This window comes from Aythya marila, assembly GCF_965140915.1.
Source record: "Aythya marila genome assembly, chromosome: 1".
In the NCBI taxonomy this organism is placed as follows: Eukaryota; Metazoa; Chordata; class Aves; order Anseriformes; family Anatidae; genus Aythya; species Aythya marila.
This window is the reverse complement of record NC_139042.1, coordinates 162,598,708-162,626,618: the sequence shown is the minus strand read 5'-3', so window position 1 is coordinate 162,626,618 and position 27,911 is coordinate 162,598,708. Positions and strand designations below refer to the sequence as shown.

Here is a 27,911-nt window from a genome sequence, read left to right as displayed (position 1 = left end):
ACACACACAACACCGGGGAGAAGCCCCGTGTGGGTCTGTGTCAGGCCGTCGGGCGCTAGGGCAGGTGGCATGGGGCGCTTCAGCGTGTGGGACTACGTGGTCTTCGCAGCCATGCTGCTGGTGTCGGCTGCCATCGGCATCTACTACGCGTTTGCGGGAGGGGGGCAGAAGACCTCCAAGGACTTTCTCATGGGGGGCCGCAGCATGAGTGCCCTCCCCGTCGCGCTGTCCCTCACCGCCAGCTTCATGTCGGCTGTCACGGTGCTGGGCACCCCCGCTGAGATCTACCGCTACGGGGCCATCTTCTGCATCTTCGCCATCACCTACGCGCTGGTGGTGCTGTGCAGTGCCGAGATCTTCCTGCCTGTCTTCTACAGGCTGGGCATTACCAGCACCTACGAGGTAAGGTGGAGCAGCAGGAGCCTTTCTGCAGCCTTCAGGGAGCTGGGGGCCCTCTCAGGACTGCTCTCTCTGTGTCTCCTCTCACGCTCTTTCCCAACTCCCCACACTCTGTGCTGCCCTGTATCCCGTGTCTCTCCCAAGGACAGGCTGCAACACGCTCTGTCCCCAGATCTGCCCACACGGCCTCTGCAGAGAGGAGATGCTCACCCTGCTGCTGCAGCTCAGGAGCTTTGCACCATGCCAGATCTGTTTCCTCACTCCAGGTGCTCAGTTTAGCGGTGGTTTAATCCTTGTGCAGCTTGGGTGGTGATGTGTGGTTAATGATGTGTAATTAATATACCAAGAGCATCTAACATACAGAGTGCATCCAACATCAAGAGCATCTGACATAGCAACCAGAGTTCTCAATTCATGCTCCCTCCAGGTAGGCTTCTGAGTTTAGGGGCAGCCACAAAAGTCCCCCTCTGGCACAGTATATGTCTGTGATGTTCCTAGAGATTTTGGGGAGACACCTGCTGCAGCAGTAGATGTCATTTCCATTCCTTGAACAGTGAGATCAGCAAGTGCTCTGTCTGCAAAGTTTTTTTTGCTTTCACCAAACTATGGCTGAACTGGTCTTCAACCCTGAATGTAAGTTTTAGCTACAGCTAGCAGTGCAAAGAAATCTGGGGTGGTAAGACACATCACAGGTCGAGTCTGACTCTTTTTGGGCGAGGAAGCATCTGGTCAGGGCTTTCTTCTGACACAGAAGGTCCATGCAACCTCTTGATCTTGCATGGAAGATGGTTCCTAGCTGCAGATTTGGAGGCAAATCGCTTTTCTCACAGAGGGTGTTAGGGAAGGAGCATCAGTGCAGGTGAAAGTCCTTGGATAGCTACTTTGGTCTTTTGTATTTTATTACACTGAGCAGGGGCGTTGCAGCACTGAAGGCTGAAAACAAGATTTCTGTTGGTAGATTTCGATAAGAATTCACCAACAGAAATAACTGGTGGCTTCCAGTGCATTTTAAACTACTAATCTTTGGACTTGTCACTTGTGATATTTAAAATACGTCCCTTCTCATTAAAGGCTGTTAATTATGACTAGAAACTCACTGATAATCTCAGGGTTTAGTCAGGGTAACACACCTATAAAAGATACACATTCTATCTGCAGACAGAGTTCAGAGATCAGACAACCTTTTACGTCCATCTGGGGGTTCAGGATTGCTTCCTGGCATGAACATGTTTACAGATCACAATTTAAATGGTCACCACATGAGTGAGCTCTCTAGATTTTTCAGTTTTTTTCTGTGTCAAATTAACAGATTGGCAGGTAAAGGAGATCCCTTTTGTGCCACCACATGCCCTAGGGGGTTGTTAGGACAGAGGGTGGAACGAAATCTGCCCTACAGTGTGACAAACTCATTCAGATGTTGTGTGCTCCCAGGCTGGACAAAAAGTGAGGGTTCCTGTTTTGAGAAAGGCTAAATTTCCACTTACTAGTAGAAGATGGTGAGCTGCCTTGGGCAGCAGAAGGTGAGGTTACTGTGGAGCAAGAAACCGCTGGCCACTGAAGACCTTCTGCCCTCTCTCAGCAGTCTAGATGGATATGTGTAATGCTGGAGTTTCCAAACTGACTAAGGCTCAGGCATAACCGTAATGTTTTTCTTTTCACTCTGATTTCACAATGCAAACAGGTTCTGTTGTTTGCTGGAACGTCGTTATGAATGTTGCAGAGTGCAGAGCAGGTGCTGGTCTTTGCCAAGTCCCAGCGCGCAGCTCCCTGCCTGCAGAGTGCGCTGAGGCAGTGTAGCACCAATTTCCTTTTGGGGGGCTCTGTCACTGACTAGCAGATGTCTATGTCACCTGCTCACGTGTGGTTACCTAGCAGTGAGGTCTGAAGAAATATCAAATGAAGTTGAAAGAGATATCCATCACAATTATACTAAGTTTTGTCCATTCATGAAAACAAAACAACACTATGCCCTTTCTGTATTGCTCAGTGCTTCACTGTAGTCCTTCCAATAATGGCAAGTTCTGATAAACATTTGTTTTTTCTTTTGCAGTATTTAGAGCTTCGATTCAATAAATACCTGCGGCTCTGTGGAACGGTCCTCTTCATTATACAAACGGCAAGTAAACCTCAGAGCAGTTCTCTGGTCCTTGTAGCCACCAGGACTGTCCAGCTCAGCATAGCTGGCTGTTTCTCTGAGCAGCTGACGCGGTCATCACAGTGCACAGGTGACTGGGAGCAAGGCAAAGAAATCTCTGCTCCAAAGTATGCAGTGGATGCTGGGCTGCCTGCCCCAGTGGTCTCCCCAGGCACTGCTGAGCACCCGGAGCAGTCACTTGGCATCAGCGCCCATGCCAAGAGACAAGTGACCCTTCATGTCAGGGAAATAGCATGTAAAGGAGTTGTTTGCCTGCCCTCAGCAACAAGTTCAAAATGTAAATGTGTCCTTATTACCTGCCGCGGCAGTTTTTGTCCTGTGGTTTGTGGATTCTGGGAGTCTGACTAATTCCCAAGGGTCTGTGACAGGTGACAAGGAAAACAAGCTGTCAGGAGCCTGTCACTAGCAGTACAAGGGTTTGCACCACTGCTGGGAAAAACCTGGGCGTCTGCAAACAAAAGTTGCAAATCACTGCCTTAGGGAATGTCAAACTAAAGCAGTCCCTGCAACTTTTCTTGGTGTGGTTTGCTGTATCCAGCCCGTTCGGTGAGTCAGTGTGAGACCACAGCTTTCAGACGTACAGTGAGCATGTGCCAGATGCTGTGAAACACCAGCGTGAAAAATATGTTCTGTTCACAGTTATGAAGTGGATCTTTTGTGGAATTCAAAGCAAGAATGAATATAGAATTAGAAGGCTTTTCAAGTTACACTTCTGCTTGTTGACCTTTTTGGTATTTTTAAGACCCACTATGAGAGTTTTAGGGCAATCACAGTTGTACCACTAAGATAGTGATCACTGAAATGTTAATTTTTTATGTAAACAGTGCTGCTTAGCTGGATTTTGTGGATACACAAATTCATAGGAAAAGTGGAGTGGTAGCATGCATGAATCATGGTGGTATTTCATGGGCAGAAATGAAGACATCACAGTTGAGTAAGTTGGAACAAACCAAGTGTAATCACGTAAAGATCAGAAAAATAATTCTATACAACTTAAATATGTATACAAGGAAATTCACTAATGATCTATAGCTGTCTTTCTGTGCCCAGCACTAACAATTTAAATAACCTGAATCATTAAAAGAATAGTGAGGAAAGGGAACTCCCTAAGATCCTAATGGTGTAATTTAAACCATTCTGTGACTATTGGCATGTGTTTAAAAGAAAAATAATAAGGATATATAGCAATACAACCTGAAAAAATACTGAAGATATGGAAAGATTGTTTTATCTTTCTTGCTTCAAATGACACAAAAATGTGATTGTATTTGCATCATAAAAGCTAATTTCTGATGGTTCAAAGCTTCTGGCACTCATTTGTCTCATACAGGAAAGCCCCTTTCTTGTGGTGACTCTGAGTGAGTGGGATTCAGCAGCCCATGCTGATGGTCACTGCATGGGCAGAAGTCACACAGAGAAGTCACACACTTGACAAGTGTCAGTACTTGTTGGTTATGAAGTGATGCAGCTGGTCCTGAGGGGAGGTTTGTCAGGGCTGGGAGCTCTGTGGGTGTGCAAGCTAAGCGTGTAAATCTGGAGAGGACTCAGAGCATAGAGAGAAACAAGCACGTGCACACACACATGGGCAGCTGTGGGCTCTTTCCCTGGTTTTCCCACCATCAGCAGATGTTGATCTCTTTTCAACAGGGGCAGATGCTGATCTCTTCTTCCATGGTAGTCTCACCACCCTTTCTGGCCTGTGCTTGTACCAGGCACACAGCATGGGGCCAGGGTGATGTGGTAATGCTGGGTGCAGCCGCCCCTCCATGCTCATTGCTTTCCACAGCTGCATGACCACTCCCTGTACCTCTTGGCTCGCCTCAGCATAGCTGCTGGCCATGTGGCAGAGCTCTGCCACGGGGACTGGATTTTTCCTGCCCAAAAGCCACAGCAAGTGGTCCACCCGTTAGCTATCCTGTGCTGGATTAGCTGGGTTGGACTCCATATTTGCAGGAAGGGCAAAAGCTTGCTGAATTCTGGATAACTTCTGATTCTGCTGCACTTCCATGCCCGGGTCCCACTGGTATAAATCAGGGAATCAAAAGAGTTCAATCATGAGAAGCTGATGCAAGTCAGCTCAGCCTGAATTTAGATCCCTTGAATCAAGACCGCTGACCTTCACAGAAGTCATCTGCTCATTGCAAGCTGTATTGCTCAGATCCATGCCACTGCTGAGCTTGTCCTGGTAGTTCGAGGCAATGGTGAAAAGGCACTTAAAAAATAAACATGAAGAAATTATAGAGGATACCAGTGTATGAATCCCGCTTAGCTCTTAAAAGTGGATAGAGCAGCTCTTTGATTTGTATGTATCTTCCTGTATTGGATGAAAATCAGCTGATGATCATGCATGGCTTCATCTTACATCAAGGACTGTAAAACCTTATAATGCTATCCATAATGCCTAACTAATGCTGTATTTCTTGTTCTTATTCATGTGCATTGCAGTTGCATACTGAGAGGCGTATTGATCCCAAGACTGAGAAAATAAATTGTAATAGATTCCTTGGCAAACCATGTGTAAACCTAACCAATTTCCTTTTGCTCTTGTTTCTGCAATATGACTGCAGTTTTAAAGCAATAAAACAAGTTAATTATAAAAGCCAGGAAAAACTGAAGGGGAATTGGGTATTTAAGAGTCATTGTGGTACTTGTTTTAAGCAGACTAAGTTGTGAGACTGCAGTGCTGGTTAGTATCAGACATACATCTTCTAACAGTTTAAATTATTTCTCAACAGTTAAGAATTTAGGAAATATAGGCTGGATAAGTGCTTGAAGAGAAACCATCTCAGAAACCTGTCACCTTTTCCAGGAATTTACGATTCTTCTTTTCATTTTATATCTTTTTTTCCCCATCTAGACTTTATACACTGGCATTGTCATTTATGCTCCAGCGTTAGCACTAAATCAAGGTAAGATGACCGTACTACACTGTTTTCTAAGTTATAGTTTTATTCTGCACATAGCACTGGCGTGCTTTTCTTTTTGTAATGCTCACCAAAAGATACAGCTGAAGGATTGGCTGTGAAGTCTTCCAGGATTTGTTGATCCTGATGGGAACACTGATAGAAAGCCTCCCAGCTGTAATCCTACTCTCTAATCCTGGCTGTAAAGAATTACAGAAGTGGCTCAACAAAAAAATCTGCTCTCACTTACTCCAGTTCTCTCATGCTGTCATTAGGTCATGGCTATACTCAGAAAACATGAAAAATTAAGTATATTTTGAAGGAATGGACAGGATAGGATGCATTATTGCCATTTTTTGTTCCAGAATGACTTATTGCTTTGAAGATGGGCTACATTTATTTTTAAATGGGGGAAAAGCTTTCACAGGGAGCCAAATGAAACTTTTAACTAGGCACAATTAGTTTGTGTACTTGGCAAGAAAAGCCAATAACAAAATGAAAATAGAAAAATTAATTGTTTTGGCTAAAATGAAAATCACAATCTTTTTTTTTTTTCTTTTTTTTTTTTTTGTCTATTTGTTTGTTTGTTTTTGGCTTGTTTGTTGAACAAAAAGGAAGAAAAAAAACAACGCTGCCTGCACTGGTCTCCTCTGGTGTACGAGTCCCACATGCTTTGTGTCCTTGATGCTGATACTTGACCTGTAATTACAGGCCATAACAAACTATGACCTAGCTAGAAGCAATGTTTTCCGTGAGCTTTGCTGCCGTGTTTCCCGTTAACCGGGGCTGTCTGTTGGGGAGCCCCACAGAGCCGTGCTGGGCAGCACGTGAGTGTGTCAAGCTCAGGCACTGACGGGAATCCCCTGGTTCAGACACGCAAATCTTTTAATTGCTTTTTTTTTATTACTTTCTACTTTTGCATTTAACTTATTTCGATTTGTCTGCAGAAACCAGATTGGTGTGAAAAATAGACCTTAAGTATTTTGTCTCCCCAGTGCCTCCCTCATACTAATGTTCTTTCACTCTTTTTCAGTCACGGGCTTTGACTTGTGGGGTGCTGTGGTGGCAACTGGTGTGGTCTGCACTTTCTACTGCACATTGGTATGTTGGCTCTTCAGCTGAGGGAAATGTCTTTTCCTCTCACCATTCACATCAAATGTAGAATTTATTGAAAAGTCACCTAGTAACTGAGTTGCCCCATTTCACAGCACAGCTGCAGCCACAGAGACTTCACCCAGTGACTTCTCAGGAGGCAAAGGCAGCCACAGTGTGACTCAAACCTTTTCTGTTTTGATATATTCAAAATGCTGTTGTTGCTGAAATAACAGCAAAAAGATAGATTTCCTTCCTAAAAATCCTCCTATGACTTTTCTGCTAGTCTTGTAGAGTTTAGATACGGAATTTGTCAAGCACTGCAACCATAATAGTCCAGGCTTTTATGGACAAGAACCACTGAAAATAATAAGTGCCTTATGAAATGATTGGCCTTTAGATCACTGCTAGTTGACCAAATGCCTAGAAATGTGTAAATGAAACCTCCATGACATATTTTTTTTTTTTTTATATTTTAATACATGTGAATGGTGTGCCTTCTGTAGTTAGTCTTACTATATGAGCAAGATGAGCACAGTCTGATCATTAATCTTTTGATACAAGCAAACTTCTGAATCAGGAGATATGATGAAGGAAATACTGGCTTAACCTATGTGTATGGCCACTGTAATTTTTAGTGCACCTCACAGAAAGACCAGCATGTCTTGAACAGATTGCAGGATGCAATTTCTGAACATCCCAATACAGAATTATCTCTGTTCAGGGGTAAAACGGAATTAATCTGTCATGCATAATCTGTATAGTAACATTGCTCTTAGCTGCATGTGGGTGTAAAGCAAGACCACGGCTGCCCCGTTGTATCTGATATGTGCTGTTCCTCATGCAGGGAGGTCTGAAGGCAGTGGTGTGGACAGACGTTTTCCAGGTTGGAATTATGGTTGCTGGATTCTCATCTGTGATTATACGAGCAGTGGTAGTTCAGGAAGGAATTGGACACATTGTAAATGATTCCTACCATGGAGGACGACTGAACTTCTGGGAGTGAGTTTGTACTTGCAGATGTTGTGCCTTTTTATTCTGACAAGTAGAGTCCATGTGGGGAGGGGAGTTGGGACCCAAATTTTACATAATTTTTAACAAACTTATGTAGTTTGATGGAGATATTTTAGGGCTAACACCATGCTAAATCCTGTGAAGAGCAAAATCTTTTTACTTTGTCAAGTAAGTGTCTTAAGGACGCATTTTGGATTCCACCAAATGTGAATGGGGATATTCATCAGGTCTTTCTAAAAAAATTCTTTACCAGGTTCTTCAGTAAATAATAATTAATCTAAGGATATTTTTTTCTTCTCATAAACAGTGGTTGTTCAACCTTTTTGGCTGAACTGCAGTGTTATGCAGCATTGCTTCTTCCCCCAGTCATAGAATTCACAGATGGAAAAAGAAAAGGAATAAAAGCGTGTAATAGGTGAATTAATACTACATTATTCACCAAGCTAAGCACTTTATAATGTTTAAATAACACTATTAAAGTGTCATTTAAAAAATATTCATGCCATTTAAAATCTGTTCTTCACTTAGAGCTAAATCAGCAAATTTTTTACAGAGTCTCTGTCTACAAAGGCTGGGCATGCAAACACACCTTTGTATTGGTGTTAGACTCATGTCCTTCTAGATAAGCAGGCATATTAGACTTTCTACTGGAACTTCATTTCATCACAATAGTCACAGAAATCATACTGCTCTACTTACAACTAGAGTTTATAGGCAAATAAATTAGTTAAAATTCACCTTTGGATAGACCAGAGTTTCACTAGGTCAGGATTTCAGCTCCGAGTTTAAAATCTGCTCTCTGTGATTTCATGTAAAGGTGGAATATCAGAATATTCAAAATCAGGCCAAATTAGGAGAGTTTATTTTAGAATTAGAGGAAATCTTTTCTCCTAGTCATTAAAGTCTTCTGATAATGAGTTTTCCACCATTTTTTTTCCCCAAGTTCCATTTCATTATTTTTTTTTTCTTTTTCCCCTCTCATTGTAGCTTTAATCCTAATCCTTTGCAAAGGCATACCTTCTGGACAATTGTCATAGGTGGAACCTTCACATGGACTGGCATTTATGGTGTCAACCAGTCCCAAGTACAGAGATACATTGCATGCAAAAGCAGGTTCCACGCAAAAATGTAAGTCTGTTTACAGTAACTCTTAATGTCTTAATTTAGCAATGACTGTTCTTTATAGGGGAAACTTTTTTATAAATAGTGTTTTTTGCCTCTATAAAACCTATTTGTAAAAGGTAACAACTTTTGCTTTCTGCTTTGTGGACCAGGTACAAGACAAATCATCACAATAAATGCGGATATTTGAATTACATATAAATGACTCTAACGTTCAGCTTTCTGCCAGACTGTTTCACTGTGCCACTATTAATGCATACAAATAGCTGCATTAAGTTTATATGCAACCTAAAGACCAAATAATATAGTACTTACTTGTGCTGAAGCCTTATTAAGACAGCATCTTGAATTGCTACTCTACTAAATATAACCAGTGTGGGGAAATTTTACCTCAGTAAAACCTAAAAGATTTTTCCATACCAATGGGTGTAAATGTGAGAAAATGTAGGAATGTTTTATTCAGTGATAAAATTGTTGGGGAATCATATATTTTGTTTTCTCAATTGTCTTGACTTTTTCAATGGGAATTCATTATGGACACTGGCAGAGAGTTCTGTTTTCGAGTTTATATATTTCTGATCAGTCTTTATTCTAGAACAGAATATATTTACTAACTCTGTTATCTTACCTTTATCTTCAGTGTCATTCCCGTAGTTCACAACTCTGGATGTAAGAATTATTGCCAAGTATATATAGTATATTTATGGGAGAAATATATAAGTACACATTGTAACTGTAGTCCCTAAATTCTGTAATGCAGTGATATGTGGTAGAGAAGGAGTTTTATGAAGGTTTTCACTTCATAAAGTCAGCAAAATGCCCACAAAATCATGTAAAATTTAGAACTGAAATATTTTTGGTTTCGGCAATAACGGAAATTATTTCCTGTCATTTGTGCTGCAGACATTTATGGTGCTCATCGTCAGCCACATCTCCAGTGTACAGTGCCACATTCCCAGCACACCATGTGGCTTCTTCACAGCCCCTGGCATGACTGTGTACAGGGGAACAGCTGCATACGTTGTGCCCAATCTGTGTGCCAGTGAGACTGTCCTTCCCAAGCACCTGCTCTACTTTGGGCTATGGTCCAGTCTTGCACCCTCCCTTCCCTCTTTGTGAAGGTGTCCCAGAGGCAGCGTGGCCAAGGGGAATGTGGCACCATGGCAGTTTCTGGGCTGATTTTCTGGGCTGTTGCAGTGGCTTTGACCAAGATTGGAGGCTGTCTGGTTCTGGAGGGTTTAGATGGGATTCAAGAGTTACGAATAAAAGTACACATTTATTTGTTTGGTCTTGATGATCCTGAAGGTCTTTTCCAACCTAAATGATTCTATGATGCTATGACTCTACAGCCCATACCATATTAGTGGTGGCACAGCCTTAATTGCTGGAGTCATCTCCTGCTGGCGTGGGCAGCTGAACTCCATGGCATCTTTCTTGTGCCTCTCTTGCATGGAGAAATCTTTTTGTATAATGGTTACAGTTTGTTACAGCTGTAAACGCTGTCATTCTGTGATGATTATCTAGTTCATTTGCAAACATAATTAAACACTACTGGCAAGTTACATTGGTGGCCTGCACCTCTTGTTGCCATTTAATCTGTACATAGAAGTGTCAAGTGTCATCGGGTCAAAATAATAAGGCTTTGCACCTCCATAGCATTTATTGTAAGGCTTTACTTAATAATGAATCAGATCTGAGGAAGTAATTCTTTCATGGGTCTCAACTTGTGGGCTGCAGGAAGGCCTTAAATGATGGCACAAAAGTAAGAATTTTCTCAGGCTTTGGGAAAAGATTTCGCCCCATTCAAGAAACAAACCAATAGGTATGAACACATGCTGTCATCCTCAAACAGTGACTAGGCAAATCAAATAATGCTTAAATATGAGCAATATTATCAGGCACTCAGAGCAGGAGAGGTACACTTTCAGAAAAATATAGGCTACCAGCACATTTTCCTCTACTTTCTTTTCAAGGTCATCAGCTGTCATGTTGCAGTGCTAAAATCTTAGAGACAGACTGAAACAACCAACCACCAAAAATAAGCCTTGCACAGTCACAGTGCCTTCTTCACCCAAACTCCACCTCATGTTACTCATCCAGAATTAATGGGAACACCTCCCTCCTGCTACAATAATTATACTACAGTGCTTAGTCATAGGGTGTACCAGGAGCTAGAGGTGTAAATCAGATGAAAAACGCAGTTTTCTTTTCACTGTCAGACACTGATGCAATTTAAAAACAGGAATTGCTGGATGGAGAGAATTTCTTTTGCTTTCGTGTGTTTCTCTTGACTTTCTAACCTTTACTACAGGCTTTAGACTAACACTGCTATTGCATTTATTTAAAAGTTTTACGTTGATTTAACTCATTGGTTAAATTTTGATCTGTATCAGCTTCTGAGTGCCTTATGTCAAGGTAGATTATGCCATGCCAATGCAGGAACAGCTTCAGCTAAATTGATGTTAGACATCCAGCCAATATGTGTCTATAAGAAGGGGACTACTTTTTACTACTTTTTTACTACTACTTTTTACCTACTTAGCATAGAGAGAAATTTAAAGTGCTGCTAGTGCTGTGTTTCGATAAGCACTAATTGCAAATATGAAGCATAAATGCAGAGTTTTCCCTTCTGTGTTATCCAATCAGCCTTTATTTACATAGGTCTTTTTATGAGTTTACATTGTGCTTGCCAATAATTTTTCAATGGTATAAAACTGCTGGCTCATCTAGTTAACCTATACTACTGCTTTCTAAAAATATGTATTTCAATGCCTGACAAGGTCTATAAAGTTATGTTTACTTCTTCATTCATCCTGATGATCCTCTGGAGCAGTCCAAAGGCTGATGCTCCTTGCCTTCCTGGAAACTGAAGGCACTAAAAGGCCCACTGCAGCAGTGCAGGCATGGATATGTTTGCACAGATACCAAAGGTCCTCCAGGGATCCACCCAGCAGAGGTCTTAGTTGGCACAGGTCTAGTGTATGTGATCTTTCAGGCAGTTCAATCTCTATCAGCGGATGATACGCAGATAACCAGGAGGCCACTGCTGGAAAGGAACGCTGTTTTCCAAGGCCAGGCTCCCTCTGGGTGTGTTTGCTTGAACTGACGACATTAGGTGAGCCACAACTTGAAGAGCTTTGTGAACCAGGAGTCAACAAGAGCTGAGAAGCATCTGAGAACAGGAGATAGGTAGAATGGAAAAACCTTCATGGAGGGGGCTGTGGGGTGGGGAACAGCTGGGGGAATGATCTGTTTTTCATGACCCATAGAGGTTGCCTGTTGTGTGTGACAAAAGAAGCTCACAACCACACATTTCTTCTCTGTCTCTGTGTCAGCTGTAGCTCCCAGAAGGACATGGGGAGGGGATGGGATTCTTTGACTCTGTCAGGTTCCAAGGGGGTAAATTAGTAATGGGGAAGTTCTGGGGTCAGTGGTGACCTCTTGATCTCTGGAAGTGGAAGCTGGAAGTGGCTCCAAAGCAGGTCCCAGGACAAGGGAACACATGCCTTGTTGCTGCCTTCCATGGAGGCTTTGCTGGGAGGAAACGGTGACTTTGTTGCTTTATGAGCATGATTCCAGCATTGTGTAAGTGTGGTAGTGCAGCTCCAGAGGCAAACGATTGGTGGTGCTGATTAAAGGTACCCAACACTTTGATCTGGGGCACCCCACCTTGCAAATCTATCTGGGATTTGTCTCTGCCAAGGGGCGTGGTGAGGGGGAAAGTGTTTTCTTGCCAGCTGCCTGTAAAGTAAAACTTGTACACATGACGAAGTATATGGATTGCGATATCACTGCCATCATCCCTTGAGTAGACTTTGTCAGAGGACAGGTGCTGAGACTGCTACCAAGAACAAAATCGCGTCACATGGAGCCATGCCATGATTCCCGTTCAGGTGGGCAGCCACATGAGGCATGGGCACCTGCTTGCTTGGCTCTGGAGGGGACTTGTGGTCCAGTCTTTTAATTGTAGCATGGGGGGATGTCTAACTCTAACATGTTGTGTCCATGCATGTTGGCACAGGTCCCTCTACATCAACCTGGTGGGTCTCTGGGCAATCCTGGTCTGTGCAACGCTCTGCGGACTGTCCCTGTACTCCATCTACAAGGAATGCGACCCCTGGTCAGCAAAGCAGGTGTCGGCACTCGACCAGGTACAGCCCCATATCTCAGTGGGTAGCAAGGGGCAGAGGCATCCTTCCCCTTGGGAAGGGTGATAAGGAAGCAGCCACTGAGAATGTGTAGCCATTCTGGTGGGTCCAAGAGCTTGAGGATGGGAATGAAGACATGCCAAGTCTATATTGTGTGTCTGTAACACAGGGATTAAGTTTAGACCATGGTGGGAGGGAATACCTGGAGAAGGCAGCAGACCTGTCTTCAGGACCCATCAGTCCCAGCATCTCCTTGGCTATCACAGACCTGCAGATCTTTTTTTTTGTTTGTTTATGCCTCAGATAATTGCAGGCTCTGGACAAATCCCCATGGACAATAGCTGGAAGGCGAGGAAAGGAGCAGAGATAACGGAGTATTGGAGGCAGGACTTAAGGATAGAGTAAGATGAGGTATGGAAGGCCAAGATGGATACCTGAAGACTCTTAGGTGCCTCCTTTCAGTCAAATTATTTTGGTGGAACCTAGAAGTAAGATACTACAAGACTGACTTGTTGGTTAAAAAAAAAAATGGTTCACAGGCAAAAAATCTTAAAATATGTATCTTTTTCCAACATTCCGATCTTGCAAAGGTCAACAGATGGCACACAGCTTCCAATATGGAAATAGTTCTAAGGTACCCTAAAGTTATTGGACTTAATCTGAAAACATTTTTGTGGTGTCAACAGCAGATACAATAATCTACTGATAGAGTGAAGTACAATCCAGACTACCTGCTGGTCAGTGCTAGTTACCTATACCGTCATCATTGGATATGCTCACCTCTGCTAGGTTGTCTTAACAGACTTGTCTGTGTCTCAAGTGGATGTTTTAAGAATCGTTTTCTTTGTAGAAAACCAATAACTAGTGCAAAATGGGACATTCAAAATTAGAAGAGCTAGGCAGAATGCCAGTGAGAAGGTTATAAAAAAATAATACAGGAAAAAAAGAAAAATTACAACAAGATAGTAATAATTCTTACACTCTGATTTTTTTCAGCTAATGCCTTACCTAGTGCTGGATATTTTCAAGGATTTTCCAGGAATGCCAGGGCTTTTTGTAGCTAGTGCCTACAGTGGGACATTAAGGTAAGTTGGATTCTAATGACTTTTTTTCTTTTCTTTTTCTTTTGTTCATGTTAAAGTTGCATTTATCCTAAAACTTCTGCATTTCATTTCCTTGTTCTTTAAGAAAAGCACTATGAGCTGTTTGTTGTTGCATCTTACAAATTCATAGTGTTCAATAGCAGTGCTCTGAGGTCCTAAGACTCAAAGCTGTTTGGAGTTCCGTACTAACAGCATGAAGAAATAGCTAACCATAGGTGATGTACAGAGCTAACAAGCCCTGTAACTCCGTGCTTTAAAGCCCCTCTGCTGTAGGAATTCTTAAATATTATAAACATGTAATTGTACAACATAGCTACAGTAATGTTTATAGCATTATACCACATGTAACAGATATTTTCATTGACTTCTCCAGCCCCATCTTTTCATTAAGATTTGCCTTGTCTTCACTAAGAGCAATTATTTTAAATGATTTTTGTAAGCTATTAACTGCATCACCTGCAGCAATAAGTCATTTCAACCAATACAGTGGTTGCATTTGTTCTCTGACACCATTCTAGACAGCAGCGGTTTCTCTCAGCCTAGTAATCCATCTGTTATCTGTGATTTCAGCATTTAAGATAAAAAAGAAATGTATAAATCTTGTGTTCTATAGCACAGTGTCCTCCAGCATCAATGCTCTGGCTGCTGTGACTGTTGAAGACCTTGTTAGGCCGCACTTCAGATCGCTCTCTGAAAAGAAGCTGTCATGGATTTCCATGGGGATGAGTATGTCTGGAAAATCTTTTCCACTTTTGCTTTGCAAAGTGAGGGCTTGATTCAGATATCACTTACGGCAGCATAAGGCAAGAGCAAGTGCATTCAGACCAGTAGGACTACATTGCTGCATTACTTGGGGGAGCAGAGGTCATCAGTGCAAGTTTTATGCAGAATGGGGAACAAGCTATTTCTAAAGAAAAAAAGAAAAAATCCATCATTTGATGTTTAAGCAGTAAAGCCAGACTGCCTATATATTCAATATTGATCTACAATAGTACAGAACCAAATGTCTTGGATTAAAATAGGTGCTATTTTTCTTTAATCTGTTAAAACCTAGAAGCACAGGAAACAGTTTTGTAACAAACCTTGTGAACAGAGCGATATGTGAACTACAGCACTCCAGAGAATGAACAACTTCACAACTTCCCTGATGTACCCTCAGACCCGCAGTCTGATAAGTGCCTGTGTTTAATGACCTTCCTTAGGGAAGAGGGTCAAAACTGGGCTGAGCAGATGGCTTACATCTCTGACGTACATTTGCTGTCTCTGCTGGTTGTACAGCCTGATACCAGCTGCAGGTGTGGCCCAAGGCAGCATGTGTAATAGGTGTGAAAAAACACAGTCCCAGCACAGTGTCATAGCCCCTACCACAGAGCACAGCAGAGTGGTGACAGGTGCCAAATATGAAATATTTTCACCTAAGAGCAGTTTCTCCAACATTATTGCTCCAGTATTGTCGTGAGTTGCCTGAGCTATCACATTAGCAGTGGGATTAACCTATTGCTTGCACCCTTTTGCAGTGTAACTCAACAGGGGTGGAGGTGGAGGAAACAAATGAGCCAGTGTTGTGGGTGCTGGCAAGAGGGGCTATGTCCTGGTAGCCCAGGATGTTCTTTGTCACACTGCCAGCTCCTGGTAATCTGCCATCATGCACTTTCTTGCTCAAAAGAAAAGCAAATTTATTCATTCAAAATAAGAACCACATCACAGGAGATAAGCTGAGAAATGTGAACAATGCATGGGGTATTGGCGTGATGGCTAATCCATATGGATCAATCCATTTAGGATCAAGTGCTTAAGTAATCTTTAGTAATATACAGGAATAGGATTTTGTCACGTTTGCATCATTTCCTTTTAATGCAAACAGAAAACTGGCCATTTGGGCTCTTTTAGGAAAAAACAAAACAAAACAAAAAAGATGCTAGCAGGTTTGTTTTGGGGATGTCAGGGCCCTGCTGGGTTAGAAGGAAGCATTTCTCCATCTGTGGGCATTTTGTCAGATCATTCTGCACATCATTCTGCCTTTCCCACACAGGCCTGTTTTATGGTGGAGTCTGCATTGCTATGGCTGCGCTGGCATCTCTCATGGGAGCCTTGCTGCAGGTGAGTGTCAGGCTGCTTTTTCACGCCTGCGTTGAATAATCCAGAATGAATTGTGTAAGGAAATAATTGCTGGATACCATTATGAGATTAGCCTTCATTCTTTCTTTGTTAGTGGCCTCAAACAGCCTAAGCTTTCCACGCTGAGCACCCATGTCACTATACAAAGTCCTGCCAGCTGAGAAGGACAATTAAAAACCCATAATTTCCTTCTTACCAGCTTCCCTTCTTGACCTGTTGGAAGCTTTAACTTTCCCTGCACAGCACTGAATAGACTCTCTTCCTTCCACAGGCAGCACTCAGCATTTTTGGCATGGTTGGTGGCCCCCTTTTAGGACTTTTTGCCTTGGGAATCCTCTGCTCCTTTGCAAATGGAATTGTAAGTACAAATTTAAAACCCTGTTGGACCAAAATTAATTGATAATTTTGGCTATGTCCTCCCCCCTCCACCCCCAATAATTTTGTGTTGGGCAGCACATATGTCTTTAATAATTTCCATGTGGATCTTTACCCTTTCTCACTTTCCACCTTGAAGTGATGAACCTCTTTAAATGACAGGCTCAATTGGATTGCTCTGCTAGAGTGCTTCAGTATCATGATATCAGCATTTCCAGAGGAAATGGCTACTCCATCAAAAATGTATTTGACCAACTCTGGGAGTATGGTCCATGGGTCAGTCTGAGAGGATTGTTATTTAGTAAGATTTGCTAGTCACTAACCTTTACGTTTTTACAGTTGTGAATTTTAAGTATATGCTGCAAAAAGAATCACTAGCTGTCACCCAGCAAACCCATCCAGAAGAGACTCTTGCAAAAACAAATCACATGAGGAAAAAGGGAAAATGCTTTTGTAGTCATTTAAGGAGGGCCTCAAATAAACCAGCTTTTTCCCCATACCAAACAACCCAAAGTTGTCCCTTGATTATAAATTCACAGTGGCAAAATAAAAAGTGATATGTTCAGGAGCCACAAGCAAACATTGTACTCCTCAAAAGTTAAATGAAGTAAATTCCCAGTTCTCCCCAACTGTTTATTTTTCATATGTAGCTTTCAGTTTAGATTATTTTAAGTGTTTCTTACTTATCTTGTTTTTGTTGTTGATGTTGTTTTATGTATACTTCTGCATTCCTTGTAAGTCCAAGTTTCATTTTCTGTTTTGCAGGGTGCATTTGTGGGTCTTGTCACTGGCTTCGTTGTTTCACTTTGGGTTGGAATTGGTTCTCAGATTTATCCTCCACTCCCAGAGAGGACTTTGCCACTGCCCCTCTCAACTGATGGCTGTAATATATCCATTTCAAGCAATCTGACTACATCAACAGCAAATCCATTAACAACAATTTTCAGCACACAAGCTCCCGAAAGGTATACAGGTTCCTCATCTGCGATATCTGCAGCATGTGTTTGATGTAAAACAACATAAACATCTGCCTAGCATTTGGGTTACTTCAGGAGAGACTATGATTGGTATAATGGGAAAAATATAAGGGGTTTTCTTCCCTCTGCAGTTGCTGCATGTTGCTTTGGGCACTCACAATTAAACATAAAAATTACAAATGATAATACAGGGAACAGCTGGAACAGGAGCTAAACAAACATACTTCTAGAGATTCTTAGTCATTATACTTCAGAGCACCATATAATCAGCGATGGATACCCTGGTGCACACACAGGTGCCCAATATCCAGTCTGACAGACTACCTCTGACACAAGACCTCCAGCATGACTCGTGGCTGTAGGAAGGCAACAGAGCACACCGTCAAGGTGACCAAAACAAGATGTAAAATGAAGTGTGAGAATTGCCCTATTATTTCTGGCTGTTTAGAGCAGCACATGGCTGATGTCCTACCATATTTTTTTCTTTAAATAATACAGCACATTCTAAAGATGGTACCCCCTCGTCTGGATAGCTGGAGTGCTCAGCTCTGCACTAGATTCTGAGCAGAGACAAGACTGTCCTGTTTTACCTGCTCGGTCCCATGTTGCCTACTGCATTGACCAGTCTCCTCCCCTGTGAGAGCACTTCTGCAAGTTTTGTAACAGATTTTCAATGCACTTTTTATTGTTTGGAGGTACAGTACTAAGAGTACCAGCTCATTTCATTCAGAAAGTAGCTCTTTATTATACTCTGTCTGGAAACAGACAACATTTTCAGGTTGCCTGGAAGAAGAAAGCAGAGGTTAATTTTTTTCCTGCTCTTTTTCAGGCCTGTCCTGGCAGACCGCTGGTATTCCTTGTCCTATCTCTACTTCAGCACACTTGGGACACTTATCACGATAGTTGTGGGAATGATTATCAGCCTCCTAACAGGTACTAGTTCCGCTGCTGAGGTTGAATATAAGTCTTAGACCTGTTTCAAACTAAGATGACCAAATGGAGAACTGCCATTTCCGCACTCAGTGCTGGTGACTGTACTGCAAAGGCTGGATATTAGGAAAAGGTTCTTCACCAAGAAGGTGGCTGAGCACTGCAACAGGTTACCTGGGGAAGTGGTCACAGCACTGAGCCTGCTGGAGTTCAAGAAGCATTTGGACAACACTCAAACAAATGGTTTAATTTTTAGGTAGTCCTGTGTGAAGCCAGGAGTTGGAATTGCTGAGCCTTGTGGGTCCCTTCCAGCTGTTGCATGTTCTGTTGCATAAAGGCTCCCATCCTAACTTACATTTCCTCCTCTCAGGCCTTCTGAATCCTATGCTTGGTCTCTAATCACAGGAAAGATTACTTTAAATTTCTGAGGAGAAAGAAGTTTTAGCAGTTTTTTAACCCAAGGATCAAAAAACTCTATCTGTCTTTCCTGTTCTGTTAGATCCCAGCAGGGTCTGAGGTTGGAGGGTAGTCCCTGAACATGGCAGCAACTTAAAGCAAGGAGATATACCCATGCTTCTTCTAGAAGACAAAAACAGTTTTACTTTAAGTGAGTTCAAAGCACTCAAGCATGCACCTGTACAGTGCATGCTTTTCACCACATTTCCCATGCATGTAGCAGAGTTGCAGACTGTGTGCATGTCAATGTTAACTCCTTTCTCAGTTGTCCTGTACTACTTGTGAAGAGGTAAAAGCAACGAATGAGACCAGGGACTTCAGTTCCAGCTTGTGGCCTTTCTGCTCTTGCAGCTAAGTGAGATGCAAACTGCACTTGTCATCTGCATTGTGCATGGCAGAAATAGCACAAAATTAGCTGCTCTCACAGCTGTCCCCACTACTCCTGGTCAGATTCCTGCTACATCACTCATCAGACTTTGGTGCTGTTAGAATTCAGACCTACTAGCCTGACCTATAACTACTTCAGAGATGAATTCTGTTTTTCTTCAGGACTACAAAACTCCAAACTCAGCAGACAGATTGGCTTCCAGTACATTCCTTGTGCCTTACAACTAGTAAACACAAGATACTCTTCTGCCATTTTCTTTTCCTCACAGGCTGCTGGAGGATTTGCTCCCCTTCTTCCCTCCGTCCTGTCCTTAGTCCCTCACTGACATGCTTCTTTCTGCAAAGGCAAGGTTGAGCTCTGGCAGTGATGCTTGTAGACAAATTTCATTTCTTAGTAGCTTGGGATCAGGTCACCCATAGTCACTCCACTGAAAGCCTCTCCATTGGACCATAAAACAAAGTGCAAAATCAGAGTAACTCAGTAAATCCAGATGAGAATTCCTCAACCCAAGAAATAGAAACTCCAGAGAACCAACTCAACGTCGCCCTGGTCTTTGTGGAACAAGATCCCATTTAATTCCCAGGTGATAGAGATAATTCCCAGTACCTACCTCTCCTCTCTTTCCCACGCACATACTCACACAGCAGTTCATCTTCCCTGCACTAAAAGTGCCCAAACATCCAACTATCCAACTAATCCCCTACCCTCCTTGGATGGTTGTCTCAGCATTTTACATATTTTTGCATACAGAAACCTGGGGAGGACCTAGAAAACTCTGAAGAGGGGCTGAGGCATTTCAAGTAGATCCTGAAGATCATTTCATACTTTGAAAGATGCAGGGGACACTTCATTGTAAAGAAATGATCCCTAAGGAAAGTAACATCCAGCCCGTGACTGCTTGATGGCTTTTTTTGCATGACTGTCCTGCTCATCTGGCTTGGTGCCCATAGCTGGGCTCTGACACATCATTCACATGTGTAAAATTGACTGATTGAAATCTGCCTATTTTTTAGGAGGACTGAAGCAGAACACAGACCGTAAATTCCTGCTGACCAAAGAAGATTTCCTTTCCAACTTCTCACGGTCTAAATCGGATACAGTAAGTGTAGTTATTTATGCATCCTCTAATTTCAAGTAATCTCTCCTCCTGTGGACAAAGGCAAGCAATCCTTGGTTTATCTTTTCCCACCAGGATGAATAGCACCTGATGCTTTTAGGCAGGAGCACAGCACAAGGCAGGTGAGAGAAAAGCAGCTAGAACAGGCAGGGAATCTGTGTTTGGCCACAGCTTGACTTCAGTAACAACAGAGTAGCAGCTGAGATAAAAGGGACAGTTGTTCTCCAGGTTTCTGCCAAAATACTCCCTCACTAGTCTTTTGGAAGCTGATCCAAGGCACATGTTGGACTCAGCAAAGCTTCCTTTGTTTGTAAACTTGTTCTCTAAATTCTTTTTTTTTTTTTTTTTTTTCAAGATCAGCTACTGTTTGAGCAAAAGCATTTATAGATAGACAGTGTATCTATTTCCTCCCTCCCTCCCTATGATACAAGAAAAGGGGAGAAATTGGGTAGAGCAGAATAACATCCCTTAGAAACGCTAACATAATACAGTTTTTAAAATAAACTAGAAATAACCCTTCAGTTAGTGCTATCAGGATGCTGAACATGCAAGTTTGGATTTGCTCAGTGTTTTTTGAATACTGTAGTATGGCTAATGGTCATATTTTTAAGATGGTCCAGTTTGCAAAGTGTTTCTCCCCATGAAAATAAAACCTTTTAGTATGATCTCATCTATTTTAGTCAAACTAATGACTAAACTCTGATGTCTTCTGAAAAAAGAAGAAAAACCACCAAACATATGGAAGCTAATGTTCACAGCTAGTTTCTGTGTGGAGTCAGAAACAAGTGTCTGCCTGGGTAGCAAGTGGTTGGCATCACCACTAGCGCAGAAAGTTAATTACTGAGAATAAACTGAAAAATAAAACTAAGCAACTTTCTGCACATGGAGAGCTCAACATCTCATTATGATTAGTGAAGATCGAGCATCAAAGCAATGATGCATGTTAATTTTCTTTTCATGTCAAAGATAGGGCAAGGACCAAGGGTTGGGATCCAATAGCTCAGGGACGTGGTGGTGACAGAACACCAGACTTGAAAACAGCAATTAAAACTTTGCACACCCAAAAATGCTTTAGATGCTTTACAGGACAAGAACATTTTATGTGACAAGAACATTTTACACAACTAGCATCTTATGCAATAAGAAATTTTCCATACCCTTAGAAAAATACCAGCTGCTGCAATGAATAACTATGCTCTGTCAGCAACTGACGTGCATTTTCCTGCAAGGCCTTCTGTAAATTGGGCCTGACTCTGCTTCCTACAGGTCAAAGAGAGGAAAACTATTTCTTCCACTTCCCAGCATGGCTTTTGTCTTTTCTTTTTTAGGCAGAGAAAGTGGTAGTGTTGAGCTGGAAAACATCTACTAACGCAGCCGAAGGAACTGACAACCCTGCTTTCAGCCACATCGAAATGGATGTAGCAAGCGATAAGAACAAAGTCAATGGCCTTCACATATGACATGGGGCCATGTCAGCCCTCGAGGACAGTTTTGTTGACGTGAAGCACTGCTGACGTTCCTGTGCTGGGTCAGTTACCAGCCCTGCCGGGTTACAGGCAGGAGTCTGCTGAGCTTCGTGGTACTGTTACCCTTGCACAACCTTGACGTGAGTCAAGAAAGGAATCAGGTCTTTCCTGCTGCTCTCTCTCTCACTCTGGATCTTGGTGACAGGGCTTAAGGTGATGGTTCAATGTGAAATATTTACCTGATATTCTTGAGCCTCCTGGAAAATAGCTGCTTTGAATTTCAATTCACTCTTGGGGTAAATTTTTTATTTGCGAAGAGCACTGTTCCATCAGACATGCTAGTTCTCCTTTTTTTTTTTTTTTTAAAGTCATTGGAAGTACAAGGAGGTGGGTACTGTAGGATCATTGCAGGGTGCATCAGATTGAAAGAAACAGTGGATCTTCTTTTGTAGCACAGGAGATGTGCTTATCTCCATCTGGTTGCTTTGCAGAACTGATCCTGACAGCATATTTATTTTGCTGGTTTTGTCCTATATATTTGCTTTCATTAAGCCACTCATTCTTTGGTTACCTGCATCTACTCCTGTGTACTCACTGTTGGAAGCTACAAGAGTGTCTTTGGAGATGGGTGAAAGCAAGCATCACTAATATCTTGCTCTTTACTCCCTGACTGACTCTTCTGCCTTGTCTTCCCCTTCCAGAGCTGGCCCTCATGATAAAGTGAGCTATCTGGGCTTTTTATTCAGTGCCATGTAGCAGAACCACTTGCTGGCCAAAGACCACTCTTGTACTGGACTGGGTGTACTGTAGCAAAGATGTAAATGGAAGAAGATGGCCCTCTTTCCTGTACTGGGCAAGAGAGAAGGCTGCACCTGCAGTTGCCACTGCCGTTATGTGTGGGGCTGTGAGCTGAAACCTGCTATAGCCATTTGTGTTCGTGCAGTCCCTGTTGTCATTCACGGGATTCAGTTGCAAGACTGGGACAGATCAGGCCAGAGTATGTTGTTTTATCGTGAGCAGAGTCCACTGTGCAGTCCCCAGGTAAGGAAGGGATTACATAGGCTGTAGTTTGATAAAATCTTGTCCGTGGCTGCAGGGTACTGGATGGCTCATCCTCTGGTGGGGCTGCCAAGAGGAGCTCAACAGCACATCCCTCCTTGACCATGTACTTCTGGCTTGGAAGAGTAAAAACCACCATAGCTTCCTTGTCCTATCTGCTTTCTGGTACAACAGGGACCAGACTATTTGACCCACTGTGTTGTTTTTGCACTGCAGACTTTCTGCTACGGGTATATGTAGGTGTTCAAAACTTGTCTACAGCAATGAAACCAAATCGGTAATAAAAGTCATTGCAGGAAAGCCAAGCTGTGAAGCTTATAAAGCTGTCATGCTTGAGATTTAAATCAAACACTGACTGTGTGTCTTAAACTCTCTAGAAGTTATGCTGCAGTTGTACCCTGTGCTGAGCTGCTATAATTTGGGGTTTGACTCAGTGCTAGTTTATCTATGCCAATTTGGGCCCTTTAGCTCTTAATCTATTCTGTGCCCCAGTGACAGTGGGCATTTGGTGATCTCCTGTGTAAGATGAGCTGACAAGATCAGAAAACATTAGGAATTAAAAATGGGAGCAGACCTCTCCTAGAGGAGTACAGACCAGATAGACCGTGCACGGCTTGCCACTAGGAGCACATCTCCGTCAGCTAACCCAGTGCAAAATGACGTGATGAAGGCAGGCTTCCTCTCTGCCTCCTGAAACATGCACTTGCACAATCCAATGAAGAATTTCGGGCCATCCCCTTGTCTCTCATTCCTCTGCTGCAGTGCTGTGACCAGGTTAGTGTCAGAACACTGTGCAGAAGGGCAAGCAGAATAAATCCCAGCAAGCAGGATAAATACCTGGTGTTACATCTTGTGTCCCCATATCTAAGATCTGTTCTGAGATGATGAATAGCATGCTGTATAAAGTCTTCTGGGATTCAGGACAGAGGCCTCTGTTCTGGGACTGTCCTAGTCTCCCTGAGACAACTAGCCCACTGAGTGAATGAGCTGCCTATGCTTTCCAAACATCGAATGGTTAAGTGCAGCTCATGCAGCCTTGTGCCTTGACTTCATGACAAAAACTGATACTGCACTTTGTGCTGCAAAATAGTTTTTGAGCCTTGGAGTAAAATAATTTGTAGTTACCAGGTATTTGCATCCCACAGATCTGCTCAAGAGTAAGTAATGGTATTTCCACTCTGCTACAGAGAACCAAAATGTGGTGAAAAGGACTGGTGTCCCTCTGTGTGTCTCTGCTTAGTGACACATAGTAAGCCATGGACAAAAGAGAAGCCTATTGCAAGCCCTTGGTTTATGTGCCACCTGGTATGGTTACAGCTCTCCCAACCCACATGCTGAAATCCCATCTGAACCTGCTCCTCAGGAGGGTGACTGATTGCTGTTTTATTGAACAGCATCAGTATGGCCTATGTTGCACCACTCTGTGCTGAGATCCCTGTTTGCACTGTAGTCAATACTGCCTTAAACTATCCTGCGTGACCTGTGGCTTCTACCTGTTCTGTTCATGGAGAGAAGACTAATCTTGCTGATTATCCTACTTAAGAAAAAAATGTAGTGTCACAGAGTTTTTCCTCAGTACTTTGAATTCACATAATTTATTAAAACAGAGAAAACACATAAGTCATTGCTTGAAGTTACTTTTTTTGAGCACTTCATTTAACTCTAATTTTGGTATGAAGTGAAAGTTTGGGCTAGTTGATATCTGTGGGTCTACAAAATGAGTTTTTACTGGGGAAAATACCTTGCTGTAAGAGGCAAACATTTTTAAACATTGCAGGTGACCCTGGTAACTATCCCTTTTCTTGTTAGTTCACCTCCCATGATTGCTGCAGAGCCAAGAAGTGACTCTTTCTGCTTTGCTTTTTTTTTTCTATATGCTTGTTACTTTAATTGGCATCACTAATTAAAACAGTTAATTTTGAATAATATTTTCTCTGGGATTATACACTGTCCTCAGCTAGTTGGACACAGAGCCAGGGCCTTGTGTAAAAGCAGCAAGACAATTCTCAATGTCTCCATCATGCTCCTGCACCTTGATCCTTCATCTCTCCCAGCTAAAAACTCAACCAACAATGAAATGAAGGATGGCCAAGCCAATTAATTCCATGGGAGTAGGAGCCCTCCACACTGTCCAAATTACATGTAGCATCTGTCAGGGTCAAGAGAAAAAGCAAGTGGGAACATTAAAAAGTGAACTAAATACACAACAGAAACAATAATTGACTATGTAAATACACAAAGGATTCACAGAGAAGGCAGTGATGGATCCTGGCCCTTTTAGGTTTGCATTTACTTTTGCTTCTACTCAACTGGTCTGTTTGCTTTCTGAACAAATAAGGGAAACAGAAAAAAAATCATGAACACCAAACAGCAAATATTTCATATGCGTAATTTATTTTAAAGTTTATTGCGTCACATTATACAAGCATTAAACATGGCTTTATGTTGATGATTTTTTTTAAAGTGTGAAAACTTGACATTCTTCTTCGTAGGATTTTTTTCTATTTACAAATAAACAATCTCTCTATATACTTTATATATATATTATATATATATGGTAAATAACATAACTTCCATCAGAAAGACTTTAAATAAAGAAAGAACTGATTTGTAAACAGGGATTCCATTGTAATATTTGGTGGTTTGAACACAGATGATGTTCTATACTTAGGCTTTTTCTTTTGTTAAAGTATCCAGGTTGTTCATTTACATTTCTTCTAAGATTTGTAAAACCAATATGGGACAGAATGCAAAAAACGTAGCAAACAGGCTGAAAAACAGTCCCAATATACAGTTTTTTCCTTGGTTTTAAAAACTGGTGTGTAACTGCTCATGAAGTACATGCTTGCTGTCAAGAGTGGTCTATTGAGATCAATCTATGCTGATTGTAGGATGATTTCACAGTAAATCCTTTGATGTGTGCTGTCCTGCTTGCTATGGAAAATGTCTGTGGCATGCATTGAGGTTGCACTTTTTCTCATTCCTTTGAAGGTAGTGCTCTCTTGGAGCTTGAGTAAGTAAACAACATATAGGACTGTCACCTGGAGGTTTAAACAAAACCCGTCATCAGATCAGAAAGAAGGGAATGACATAAATTCGCTATCTAGAGACCATTTAAAATTCCATTTATTATCATTAGCCTATTGCTTGTATTATATTTTCCTAACTAATGAAATAAATAGAAAGAGGTTGTCTTTCCTGAGTGTTCCGCTACATAGCTTTGAAGGACTAAAGGGAAATCTATTCTGAAGCACTGAAACATCAGTGGGGTGACTGGTCAACATTAAGTGACAGAAATGTACTCAGGAACTGCCAGGGAGGTCAGAGCCCCTTTCAGCATCATGCTCAACACAAGCTTGGTAAACAGCCAACTCACATTCTCGGCTTGAACAGAACAGGATGCAACCTCTAGCAAGGTAGTGTCATGAAAATTCATCACAATGTAGCTATGTTGAAAACTTCTACCAAAAGCAATTTGTATGTATTGTATTTTTGATGCACTTTATTTGTTTTGACACAATATATTGCTGTGATTCCTCCAGAATGGAAGTCAACTTATATTCTACTAGATTTCAATTCGTTCTGGGAAGTTACTGGGAAGTTACTGAGATCTCCAGTGACAAAGCTTTATCTTCCTGCAGGAGTTGGCAAAGCTTTGCACTCATTTGGGTGAGACTGATTTTATGCATGACTCACAACTCATTTTACTACTTAACAAACATTTCCTAAGCTAGTCATCTGTTAATTTAGATATTAAACAGAGGGTATGCAATCTAATCCGATTGATCGAGCAAATTTGGTCTGAATGTGATTTTGCATGGTGATCCTGCTTGAGAGCATCCAGATTGCAAGTGCAATAGACACCCGTAGGTGGTGGATGGTAAATACTAACCCATCTGGCATGTGTGTATCAAAGGATGCCATTGCCTAACCTCCACCCCCTATTTACAGAGACAGAATATCCCCATTTCTGTACTGCCCATATGGGCTGTGTCCACAGCTGCTGAAGCAAAGATGAACAAACAAGTTCACTTGCTTGTTAGGCAGAAATACACCCCATAACCATTAGTTGTCTTCCTCATTCATTTTGGCACCAAGTCAACACAGAACAGATTCATCCTGAAACCCCTTCAGTGACTACGCTGCCTCATGGGAACACCAAGCCTGGGCCAGGAGTGCCTGATAATGGGAGCTGCTGTGGCATTTATCCTCTTCAGGTAGGATGACAGTCACTAGTGGAGGATGTACCTTATTGCAAGGAAGCAAAGGGTAGGCAGGCAGTGGCTCTACAGAGATCAGGGTGCAAACATTTTCTTCCACTAAGACGTATTACCTTTTATTAAAACTTTCTTTCCCATAGAAGTAGCACAGTTCTACCCTGCAGTGGAAAGAAGTTGATGGATCTAATTTGGCAATATGTGCAAGTGGTCCTGATGTCTTGTGGAGTCTGAGGCATCCGACCACTGTGTGCTCACTCCAGAAGGGCAAATTTTAGCCCTTCTGTCAAATGGTTTCTAGAGGAACTTGTAGGAACAATTTGCCGATTTTTCCTCCTTCTTAAACACCTTCAGACTAACAAGGTCAATATTCCTTGATATTTCTGATGGAGCTCCAGTCATTGGAAAAGGGTAAAGTGAATTGATCAGCTCCAGGACTTTGTATCTAGCTGTATCATCACCAAGACGTACATCTACTTCCACCTGTCTTCTTACAGTCTTGGCTTTTGAACCTCTTCATGAAGAAATGTTGTGGCTGAGTATGCCGCTGCACATTCTGCAAGAATCACTTTGAGACAAGAGGTGGTAGGGCTTTCACAACACTCAGCCTTTTGATTCATGTTGCTCCATCCAACACTTCAGCAGTCTTCAGACTTACAACTCTCCTATTTTGGGCTAATGGTCAGCAAATTCTTTAATTTCTTAATGCTAAATGATTTGTAAAAGGATATAAACAGTGGCCCATTTCAGCCAAATCTAATTCTACAGCCTGTGTAGAATTGTTCTGCATGAAGGATTTCAAGCCATTTTGTGTTATCAGTCTGGTTGTTTCCCACTACTCCCCTCCTTAGATAACAAAGAGGAATAAAGAA

The 27,911-nt window shown here is 42.1% G+C and overlaps 1 protein-coding gene across 1 annotated transcript; it reads left to right on the top strand.

Moving 5' to 3' along the window:
- The first annotated feature begins 1 nt into the window (after position 1).
- SLC5A8 (solute carrier family 5 member 8) lies at positions 2-27,903 on the top strand. Its single transcript, XM_082772636.1, has 15 exons — positions 2-402; positions 2,450-2,515; positions 5,412-5,463; positions 6,491-6,558; positions 7,397-7,551; positions 8,551-8,691; positions 12,707-12,836; positions 13,830-13,918; positions 14,550-14,662; positions 15,969-16,036; positions 16,326-16,412; positions 17,195-17,394; positions 18,236-18,339; positions 20,194-20,279; positions 21,626-27,903. Exons 1-15 carry the CDS (start codon positions 70-72, stop codon positions 21,755-21,757), a joined length of 1,824 nt encoding a protein of 607 aa, XP_082628762.1. The 5' UTR covers positions 2-69; the 3' UTR covers positions 21,758-27,903.
- Positions 27,904-27,911: the final 8 nt, after the last annotated feature.